The sequence below is a fragment of the Microtus oregoni genome, unplaced genomic scaffold (assembly GCF_018167655.1).
Source record: "Microtus oregoni isolate MIOR12 unplaced genomic scaffold, Mior012 000054F_ref0000373, whole genome shotgun sequence".
Lineage (NCBI taxonomy): Eukaryota > Metazoa > Chordata > Mammalia > Rodentia > Cricetidae > Microtus > Microtus oregoni.
This window is the reverse complement of record NW_024543830.1, coordinates 13821736-13833785: the sequence shown is the minus strand read 5'-3', so window position 1 is coordinate 13833785 and position 12050 is coordinate 13821736. Positions and strand designations below refer to the sequence as shown.

Sequence of the window (12050 nt, the reverse complement as noted above, 5' to 3'; positions counted from 1 at the left end):
GTATAGGGATATAGAAGAGAGGTCCTGGTCTGTATGTGACAATAACATTGTATCCAGTGCAAGAGTGTTTTTCCAGTCTATGCTACTATCTGCTTCAACTTTTTCCACCTTTTCCCCTGTCTCTTTCTCTAACCTATTATAAAGCAGCCCCTACTGCTTTCAACCAAGGCAGAATAAACTGGATCCTGCACTGTTAAGATACCTGAGATCCCACAGTGCACTGTTTCTGGGAACTTCACATTGCTTCCTGGATAGGTTTCAACCAGAAGATCACAGTATCCCTCTTGGTAGGCCCAGTTGGTTTTTTGCCACTGCTGTTTTAGTTCAAGAGTATCAAGAGTATACTTTCTTTGTTTTGTTTTTTGTGTTCTGCTCCTTTTATTCAGTAATGCTGGGTTCCTCACAAGATTCTTTATTCTTCTTTTTTTCTCTCCATGTTTAATCCCTTCAAGAACTTTCAGTTTTCTAGTTTTCAGACTTTGACTCTAAGTGAAATTGCATCTTCAGCTGAAGTAGTCTTTTGATTTCACTCAAAACATCTCAAACAAAAAGCTCTGTGTATCATCTAGGCATAATGGCATGCACCTGTGGTCTCAGCTACTTTGGAATCTGAGGTAAGAAAGCATAAGTACAGATATTCAGGGCCAACCAATCTAGGTAAACATAACAAAATACTTTTTGTTGAAAAGCATTATTTTTGTACAGTCTATTTGATCACACTTTTCTCATCCCTTTCCTGACTTCTTCAGAGCCTCCTTAAATCCACCCAATTCCAGACCCTTTCTTTCCCTTTTTAAAAAAACAAACAAAAACTCAAGAAACTCACACTAAATAAATAAATAAGTCCTACAAAAACATGAAATCAAGCAGACCAATATGAAAGAAAATGCCCAACAAAGCAAAATGAGACAAAAAAAGAAATTCTACAAAAATACCATTCATTTTGTGTTGGCCAGTTATTCCTGGGCTTACTCTGAAGTCTGGTTAATATACCCAGGAAGACTCCATTGGAGAAAACCAATTTTTCCTTTGCAGATAACTTCTTGGTTAGGCATGGGACTCCAAGTCCACTTACCCCTCTCGTTACTGGGACCCCATCTGGTTGAATCTGTTCAGGCCCTGTATGTGCCGCCATAGTCACAGAATTCATATGTGTATCAGTTCTGTTGTACCTTTGAAAGACATTGTTTTCTCTGTGCTCATCCAGTGAAATCCTCTGGCTCTTACAAGTTTTCTGCCTCTTCTTCCACATAGACCCCTGAGCTAAGGGGAAGGGTTTGATGAAGACATCCCATTTAGGACTCAGTGCTGCAAAGTCTCATTCTACACACATTGTTCAATTGTCAGTCTCTGTGTTAGTTCTCATCTCCTGTAAGAATCTTTGATGAGTGAGCAAGACACTGATCTGTGAATATAGCAGAATGTTATTAGGGGTCATGTTATTGATATGTTCCTTTACCAGAACAATAGTATTTTCTTTTTCCTTGTGCTGGTCTATCTAATCTCTGGATCTTTCACCCCAGTAGTGTCAAGCCTAAGTTCCATCTCATGGAATATACCTTAAATCCAACCAGAGAATGGTTGCTTACTGCTACAACATTCATGCTACTCTTACACCAGGAAATTAAAAAGGGCTAGAGTATGGAGTATACTCTGAGCAGTGGAAGGGTTGCTTATCAAGTAGAAGGCTCTGGGTTTAATACCTAGGACTTCGAAAAGGAAGGTTGCATGTGTTCCTTCCTTCGCTGCCATCGTTACCAGTTCCCCTTTCACCCATCACTCCAAAAGATGACAAGTTAGAAACTTTACAGCTACCCCGTTAGACGTCAGTGGCGTGAATCTCTAGCTGCTGACTTTTTCTTATACCTCTCTTACTGAATCCTTAAGAGCTTTCTGATGATTGTTCTTTCTATATAGAAATTGCTGGTAGACTTAGCTACCATTTGTACTAACCTTTTTATCTCCCTACTATAATCTGTCACCAATCATGTGCTAATTTTCAATTTTTTTTCTGTTTTGTTCTTTAGGATTAATATAGCTATCCTATCAATCTTGAAAAGATTCCTAAAATTATTTTCTTATAAGCTTAATTACAATAATTATATTATCTCTAGTCTTTTCTAATTCAGGTGCAGCCCTCCAGGGCATAAATACTCAAAGGTCCTTATGGCTGTCACTTAGTGCACTTACCTTTGTTTTCTTACTGCTTCACTTCCTCAGATCACCCTGCTGATACCCTGTGTATTGTGCTGTTTGCAGAACTTTTGTTTGTTTCCAGTATCACCTGTAATACAATCTGTATCCCCTTCTATCAGTAAAAGTTATCTTTTGATTTATATTTAATGGAAGCCTTGTATTTGTTTGACCATCACTTAATAGCTATGTGAACATGTTAATTAGTCTCTATTAGTTTCTTTTTCCTGTAAAAGTTAGGATAATTAGCACACACATTTTCCACTCTCCCAGATTGTTATGGGGATGAAATTAATTTATTTCTACAGTATTCTTAGTTGGTATAGATGCTTAATAAATATTATCTATTATCATTAAATGAAAGTGTAATTTAAGAAGGTACTGTTGTAACAAACTGGTAGTACTTTCTTAGCATGTGCAAGGCCCTGTCTAATCTGTTCAACATCACAAACATGCATGTGTAAAAGATCGCCTTAGTTAAGTTATTGATCTAATGATAATACTAATTTGCTAGTTTAGCACCTCATTTTCCATCCACACATGTATCTGTATGTACATCTGTGTATAAAGTGATTAGGCTTTTTCTAACGTCTCATTCCATTGTTAACTGAAGCAGTGAAAGATGGTCTGTGATCTGTAGAATCAGATAAGCTGTAAGGTATGAAAGTGCATGGCTATTAATGTCCCATAATTTCACTTAAAGGAAGTTTATATACTTCTTAGTGAGAGTTAGAACTAAAATTAGATCCCTGTGGACTTCCTATTTGGTGTTAGCTCTGTTATGTTAACTTTTTTCTCTTTAATGTACTGGAAATATGTAGGTAGCAATTGACAAATTTATCTCCCTTTGCTCCTCAGATAAATAGCTACAGAAGACCACAAAACAAGGTAAATCATTATCTCCAAGTAAAAGAAAACCAAGATCCATGAGTGGGCATCGGTCAACAAGGAAACGATGTGGAGATTCCCACCCAGAGTCCCCTGTGGGCTTTGGGCATATGAGTACTACAGGGTGTATATTAAATAAATTGTTTCAGTTACCAACACCACCACTGACAAGACACCAATTAAAGCGGCTGGAAGAACATAGGTATCAGAGTGCTGGACGGTCCCTGCTCGAACCCTTAATGCAAGGATACTGGGAATGGCTAGTTAGAAGAGTACCCTCATGGATTGCCCCAAATCTCATCACCATCATTGGACTATTGATAAATATCTGTACAACTATTTTGTTAGTCTTCTACTGCCCTACAGCTACAGAGCAGGTAAGAGTGATGCCTTAACAACGGTGACATTTGTTGTAGCTCAGGAACGTTGTAATTGGGAATCTAGGTCACTTCATATAAAGGCAGAATGTTCTCACAGCTATTTGTTAACTGTCTTTATCCTATCACACTTTAATGAATTAAATAAGTCCTTCCTATTTGTACGACTGTTACTTATCAGAAACTTGAAGAAAGGGGATTCGAGATGGCATGACTAAAAGCACAAGGAGTGGTACCTGATACCTGTGACCGGCAAAGGAGGCTGAGACAGAAAGGTCTTGAGTTGGAAGCGAGTGTCACTTCATAGCAAGTTTAAGGCAAGGCTGACCGGGCCATTTTTTCCACATGTGTCTCTTTTTTCTTTTAATTTCTGCTTTATTATACAAACATGGTTCTTACAGAGTGTGAATATATTTCTTGTTTCTTATTTTTTTAAAGACAGTCTTTTACTCTAAAACTGACACTGGAGGCTGGCTTCAGACTCCATAACTTCCTATTCTATGCTGAGATTATAAGAACATGCCATTATACCTGGCTCATTTTCACAAATAGCTTGCTGTATATCAGTCAGGATACTTTGAGAGCAAAAACCAATACAGTTGTATAATGACATCACATTTCCTTTGAACTGTTTCACGTGGGGGTACCTGGACTATTAATTCCAAAGGATTTTGGTCTAGATTTTGGATCCTTAATAGAAACAGCAAGTAGGTTGTTGATTGCAATGGAAGGATTCTAATAATCCTAAACCTGCTCTAGAAAGAAGATCAGGGTGTAAGAGAAGGTTTAAGAGTGACTCAGACATTAATCATTTATTGAATACCACAGAATGTACTAGGTAACCATGGTTCCCTATGTGATACTTTTCTTGTACAGTTTTCTTAAGTGATTTAGATTTACTTGAGACAGAATAGGAAATACAGAAGCACTCTTTCTGTGTTTTGCATGGCACAGTAATGTCCTGCAAAGCTGCATGGTAGAAATACTTGTTAGGCTCAGCCCAAGATACTGAAATAGGTGATGGCTGTTCTGTGGTAGATCTGTCATCTCTGAGATTGTCAGTAAGATACAAAAAGTCTCTAACCCTTCATCTGTCTAAATCTGATTTGTAGTATTGTGAGAATTAATGTATTCAGTATGCCCAACATACAGTGTTCAGGAGATAGAAACTGAGTATTGTTTCGTTTGGGCAAAGAGATTAAGTATATTACTGTCTTTCTTATAACCCCCTCCCGTTCCTGATTTCTTCTATGATGCATAATAAGTAGAATAAACAATCAAGTCCCTATTGAGTTCTTTGTGTTTTGTTTATTCATATTTTAAAATTAAAAGCTCTGTAAATTTAGCACTCAAAAAAGTTTCAGTTCTTTGTATTTGATTCTTTTGGATCTTTCACCAGTAGTGATGGCAAAGTTTTGTGGGCATGGGTTATGAATATTCTGTTCATTTTTATGCTCAAGAATTTTTAAAACTTTTTGCTTTTAAATGTTTTATCTTTTTAGATTATAGCATAATTGCAATATTTCTCTCTTTGCTTGCCTTCAAACCCTCTGCATGTAAATACCAATATTTCTAAGAGAAATGAGGTTCATTTTTTCAGTGGCTTCAGCTGGATTTGTTTTTATTAGATAAAGGAAACTTCCGGTCAATGAGTAAAGAAAGTAAGTTAATCTTTTCCAAATTCTTCAGGTAGAAATGGTAACCTTTTTTGTAAATGGGATACAAAAATATCCCTTTGATCTGTTTGTTACTAAAATATTAAATTTTATCAGCTTAGTAGCTTAGATTTTTGTTTCTTTTGTTGATGGGTTTGTTCTTGTTTTTGTTTTTTTGTGACAGAATCTTCTATGATTACAAGCATGTGCTACCTATCATACCTACTAGGATTTTGTTTTACTACTGTTTTTTAATTTTACATTTTTGGCTAGACAGGTAACTCAGTGGTTAAGATACATTATTGCTTCAGTTAGGCTCTTAGCACCCAAATCTGGCAGCTTACAACCACCTGTAACTCTAGCCCCAGGGGACCCAACATTGTATTAGTAGAAGTTAGTATTATCTGTTTTACTCATATAGACACACATATATACACATAATTTAAAATAATAAAATTATTATTATTATTATTTTTTTTTTGGTATTTCGAGTCAGGGTTTCTGTGTAGCTTTGGAGCCTGAACTAGCTCTGTAGACCAGGCTGGGCTCGAACTCAGAGATCCACCTGCCTCTGCCTCCCAAGTGCTGAGATTAAAGGCGTGTGCCACCACTGCCCGGCTCGAAATAAATGTTTTTTTTTTTAAACAACATTTTGTTGTTGTTGTTTTTGAGACAGCACCCCACTTTGTTGCTTTTTGGTGTGTAGACCAGGTTGGCCTTGAGCACTCTCAGTCCCCATGCCCATGCCTCTGAAGTGCTGGGATTGTAGGTGCATACCTCCAAGCCTGGCTTTAGCTTAGGTTTTAGGACCATAAACTAACGTTGGGTTTAGTCTTGCAGCTTTATGTATGTAGTATGTTAGAGTTACTTTTGCCATGTAAGACAGATAAAGGAAGTTAGTATTACCTGTTTTTTGCACATGAAAATCATAATCTTTCTGTCCTATTGCTGTTGAGTTTTACTGAGTTGCCAGCAGTGCTGTAAGAGCAGGAAGAGGAGAAGGAATAATGATCAGACCTCTGGTCTGTGTATGGTGGCGCTTATAATCCCAGCTAAGCCAGGAGGGTCTCCATTTCTAGCCCATCCTGAACTGTGCAGTTAAAGACTTTTGTTGAATTTGAATACATTTTTTTTGTCATATAAACACGAGGTTTTTCTTTTGTTCATTTGTTTTTGTTGCTGTTTTGTACTTTTGATTTAACTCACTACAATATCTTAATCAATTTTTAGCATAGAAAAATGAAAACTAAAATATCCCATTCACAATATCTCTGTAGCGGACAATGAGGAATACTGAGAATTCAAGAACAATTGCAGTGGGTTTTTGATCCTACTGCACGTACTGGCTTTGTGGGAGCCTAGGCAGTTTGGATGCTCACCTTACTAGACCTGGATGGAGGTGGGTGGTCCTTGGAACCCTGATTGCTCTTCGGGCTGATGAGGGAGGGGAACTTGATGGGGGAGGGGGAGGGAAATGGGAAGCGGTTGCGAGGACGAGGCAGAAATCCTTAATAAATAAATAAATTTAAATAAAAAAATAAAAATAAAAAAAAATTTCTATTGCCATTCAAAAGAGAAGAGAAAGTAGTATATAAAGAAATTCAACAAAAAAAGATATAAAAGGAAAAGTAAAAGTCTGCCTTCATATTACTGTATTAGTTACTTTTCCTAGTGGTGTGACAACATGTCTAACCAATACAGCCAGTAGGGTTTCTTTTGGCTCATAGTCTGGGGGAAAAGTCTAACGTGGCAGGGAAGGCGGTGGTGGCAGCAACACGAGGCAGCCGGTCACATGCAGTGCAGCCAGGAAGCAGGATGCTGTTGCTCACCTATCTTCCTTCATTCTCTTTCTCAGTCTGGGACCCCAGTGCATGGGGTGGTGTCACGCATATCCAGGATAGATCTGGTCTACCCTCAGTTAACCATTTTGGGAAAGTCTTATAGATACACCAGGGATATGTTTCAGGATGAGTCTAAATCCAGTCATTTGACAGTGAAGATTTAACCATTACACCTACCTTTCCTTACTATCCTTGCCTTTGTGTCAGATTTTGCCAGTCGGCTTTCTTATCTACATATCTGAGTAATGATTCTTGACTGACTCATGTCTTCCTTTCTTCACCTGGCTTTTAAATTAGCTGAGACCACACCTGGAATAGGAGACTTTCTTTAAAAATAAAAATACCCCATAGATGTAAAATAATGGAAATGAGGGAAAAGTGATTAAATATTAGGTATTTTTACAAATTTACAGAAAGGAAAAAATAAAACCAGGAAAACTAGTGTGCCTTTTTTTTTTGTATGTAATTGTTATTTTGCTGTTTGCTGACATTGTATGCACACTAATAGTTGAAGTCCTCTCTGTTTTCATGGTAATACTGTAGCTTATTAAAATCCTATGTAGGCTGCAAGGAAGGTCCTATGTTTTTAGTTCTCCAAAGCAGAGCTATTCAGTAGCATTTCTGTGGTTGTTGGAGTGTTCTTTGTGTGGCTAAGATGGTAGTAAGCCTCTTGACTACTGAGCATTTGAAAGAATAACTATAAAGCTGATTTTTTTTGTCTAATTATACTTAATTCAAACCAAAATATGTGCACATTGCTAATGGCTACTGTGTTGGGACAATGGGACTTAGAGGATGCTGAGTCTTGGAGGTAAAAGGACAGTAGACCTGAGCCCAGAAGAGGGGGTCCTTAGTCACAAAGGGTTCCTTGGCCATTTCAGTGTATTTGCATGACTGTATACTGCCTCAGGGTTTGTGCCTCTGGTTTCAGAGAGGTATGTCTTATATGGTCCTTATAATAGCCTCAGTTCTAAAAGTGTGGAGTACCAAGAAGATGCTTTAAACAAGATCATTATTGTTTCATACAAAGTTATAAACAAATCTTTAGCAGAGAAAAACCCTTTTCAGTATAGAATATACTGATATCTTACAGCTCTTGAATATTAATATAGTGTAACTTGACAACTGTTATGTAAGAAAATACTGTGATAATAGTAAATTTTTCATAGCCTAGACACAAAAAAATGCAATGTTTAAATCACCATCGTTTTCAAAAAAAACAATAGCAAAGTATTCTTTATGAATGTGATTATAAATATATGAAAATAGTTTCAGGCTTTCACAAACCAGAGCATCTTTGCCATAGTGTTGTTCTATGAACCTTTGTAAACGCATGTTAAAAACAAGTTGCTTGATACAGAAAATGTGAAAATATTTGTATTGTTGACCATTCTCGAACGTTCTCAGTATGCATCACCACACTGGGAGCAAGAAGTCCTTCAGGGAGAAGTGAGGAATGTGCTTAGCACTGTGGACCCAGTGTCTCCCTGGTAAAGTGAGGGATGCTGTGCTAGTTCCCTTCTTTAGGCAGCATTTCCAGGTATGGTAACAAACACATTCTTGAATCCTAGATCTTGGAAGGGAGGTAGAGGCAGAAATTCTAGACTAGCCTCAGCTACCTAGAGATTTGAGTCCAGTCAGACCCTTCCTCATAAAATAAGAAAAATTTTGATCAACATGGTGCTACAAGCCTATAATCCCAGAACTTGGAAGGTAGAAGCAGAGAAAGAATTCAAGGCCTAAACAAACTTGGCTATACAAAGAGTTTGGGAATAGACTGGGCTGCATAATTCCCTATTTCAGAACAACAGAAATGAAAACAGGGTGTCAAGAAGTCCAGGCTGGCCGTCAACTATCTGGATAGCCAGGGTTGACCTTGAGTGGCTGATTTCCTGCTTTCACCTCCCAAATGCTAGAATTACAGGCAGGTTCCCATGTAAGGAATTATATTGATTAAATAATAGGGGGATTTAGAGAAGACAATGCAGCCTCTTGAGAGTTCTGTAAAATTCCTGCAAAGTACAGTTATCCTTTGAGAATTGTAAAGGATTGATTCCACACAGAAATCAAAGTCTGTAGATGCTTAAGTACCTTCCCTAAAATTGTCTTAAATGCACATATAATCCATATGTACCCTTCCATATTCTGAAAACAATCTCTAGACTACTGGTAATAGACGCTCTTAAGTAGCTATGTGTAGTATCATTTAAGAAAATAAGAAATATTGGTATAGATGCAGGTTTTTATACTTTAGAACTTTGGCTGGTTGAATCCCTTGGTTACAGAACCCAGACACACGGGGGATCTGTTGTTGTTAATGGAGACATTCTTGAGCACTCTTAAAGACAGGGAGTTTGATTCTAACAATCCTAGTTACTTCAAGCTTCAGTAAGTTCTTTATTATTTAGTTCTTGCATCATCTCCCACATCTTTCAACCAGAAGTACTTCTGTAGGGAATGAAGAGAAGTTGGGCTGGCAAGATGGGCTTAACGGATAAACTCTGACCTCCACATGATTTCCCTCCCTCCCCCCCTCTCTTGTGCGCACGTGCACGCACACACACTAAATAATGTGATTGAAATGTGATTAAATATCTGCTGTTAAACATTTTAGCCAAATCGAGGTAATGAAAATATCTGAGTATTTTTGGTTTTTTATTTTTATTTATTTCACAGGCACCTCTCTGGGCATACATTGCTTGTGCATGTGGCCTTTTCATCTACCAGTCTTTGGATGCTATAGATGGGAAACAAGCAAGAAGAACCAATAGTAGCTCTCCTTTGGGAGAACTTTTTGATCATGGCTGTGACTCACTATCAACAGGTATTGTTGCTTTTTAATACTGAGAATTATTAACTGAAAGAAACAATGTGATAAGTGTTGGAATAAATTTAGTTAGTTCCCAAGCAGATGATTTTATATTAAATTTTAGTGTGTTTTGAAACTTGTGATTCTGGTTAATGCTTGTTCATTGTTGGCAGTATGGGAAAATTTGGAACCTAAACTTACTTGTATTTATTTTTAACCCTAAGTTTTGGTTTTGGCTGTTTTTGTTTTGCTTTGTTTTTGTTTTTATTTGTTCTTTTCCTAGTGCTTGGGTTCAAACCAGGGCTTTACATATGCTAGGCTAGTCAAGCCTGATGTGGGATGTCCTACTGTATATGTGTTGCTTTTATTGGTGAATGAATAAAGCTGTTTGGGCCAATGACTTAGCAGAGTAAAGCCAGGTGGGAAATCAGGACAGAGATGCAGAGAGAGTAGGCAGAGTCAGGAAGACACCATCTAGCTGCTGAAGAAGACAGATGCCCAGCCTCGTGGTGATACATAGATTAATAGAAATGGCTTAATTTAAGATATAAGAGTTAGGTAGAAATATGCCTGAGTCATCGGCCATCCAGTGTTGTAATTAATATAGTTTCTGTGTGAGTATTTGGGTCTAGGCAGCTGGAAAACGGATGAACAGTCTCCATTTACACAAGCTTTCTTCTACAGTCTCCAGCTGAGGACATTGTCTTTTTAAAATATTAGTATAATTGTCATTATTACATGTCTCATGGTTTTAGATAAAAGTACAGTAATGGGTAACTGGTAGTTCGTGACCTTGTATTTGAATAAATTCTAATTGCGGATAGAGTATATTATACGTTTGAATTATAAATATGCAATAATATAAGGATCAAAAGACTGATGTGATCAAGTTTAGAGATATAACATACAGCATGAGGATTATAATTAATGATATTGTATTGTATATTGATAATTTACTAAGAGCAGAATTTTGATCTTTCCACCACAGAGGTAGTAATGGCGAGGTTAATTTTAGTGACCCTTTCATAATGTGTACACATATCAAAACACTGTTAGGTAATTTTTTTTTAAAGGATAGAAGGAAAAGTGCTGGCAGTGGGTTGTGCCAGCGTAGGTGAACTATAGATGATGATGTCTGTAATTTTAGTATGTTGCAAGTTTTTCAAATAATACTTGAGTACATTTTTACTTAAAAACTTAAAAATGAAATTGAAGTGGGCATTGTGGTGTACACCTAACACCACCTGAGAGGCTCCAGCAGGAAGAGCGTAAGCATAAGGATAGCATGAGCTATGGACTACATAACAAGATCCTTTCTCAAAATAACAGTCAAAACAATATATTCATTTCTAACCAGTCTTTCTAATAGGGGTGCTTTCCCTCCTTATTTTAATTTAAGTCTTTGGTTCTATCATTTTCATGGTTTTTAATTATTTTTAAAAGTCTTGATAGTTTTATATCTGAATCCAGCTTTGCCTATCAAAATCATTACTTCTTTGTGTCCTGATGGTAGCCTGTTTGTTAAGAACAGCTAAGTAAATCAGATGAAGGAAAACTCAAACTTTCCACTGAACGAAAACTAGCTGGGTAACTTGAAAGACTGTTAGAATTAATGAGGAAACATAGAATGCGAATTGCTTTGTTTTTATAATTTAAATAAGTCGTGTTATATTATAGTTTGTTTCAGACTTATAGGAAATCTTTTTCCTATATATGATTCATAATGATAGCTGTGAAATAAGAAAGGACAGTTTTTTAGTCTGAACAAGTAGGTCCCTTTGGTTGTTGAAGCTCTCTGGGTTCATTGGTTGCTGTTTGTTTGTTTGCTTTTGGTTTTGACTCTGTGCTTAAACAGTTTGTGCTTTTTTGTGGTATTTGTGTTGGTTTTTAAATCGGGGGTGTACATGTATGTGGGAGCCCCAACACAGCTCCCTTCAGAAGCCAGAAGAGAAAATCAGACCCTTCAGCTAGGTTGTGAATCACCAAAATCGGTGTTGTAACCAATTTCAGGTCCTCTGCAAGAGCAGTATGTGTGCTTGACCCCTGAGCTTTCCATCCAGTCTCTCTCTTTATTGTTTTAAGACAGAATATTTCATTGTAGCTAAGGCTGTCTTTGAACTCCATCCTCCTGCCTTAGCTTCCCTAGTGCTGAGATAGACATTTGTTTGGTAGCATGTTCAGCAGCCTGAAACGTTTTACTACTCATTTAGTACTACTACTAAGTATGGAGACTTCAGTAGGCTGAAGTGTTTTAGTTTCTTTGAGAATTTTGCCCTAGCTGAGTGAT

General features: G+C 37.2%; 1 protein-coding gene across 3 annotated transcripts in view; it reads left to right on the top strand.

Annotated features, from left to right (window-relative positions):
- LOC121437825 (choline/ethanolaminephosphotransferase 1) overlaps positions 1 to 12050 on the top strand; it is a 40879-nt gene that overhangs the window by 4496 nt on the left and 24333 nt on the right. For all 3 annotated transcript variants that reach the window (XM_041637880.1, XM_041637881.1, XM_041637882.1), the window contains exons 2-3: positions 3052 to 3458; positions 9631 to 9778. In XM_041637880.1, coding sequence (XP_041493814.1) covers positions 3120 to 3458; positions 9631 to 9778 — 487 coding nt within the window. In that variant the 5' untranslated portion in view covers positions 3052 to 3119. The remainder of the gene's footprint in view (positions 1 to 3051; positions 3459 to 9630; positions 9779 to 12050) is intronic.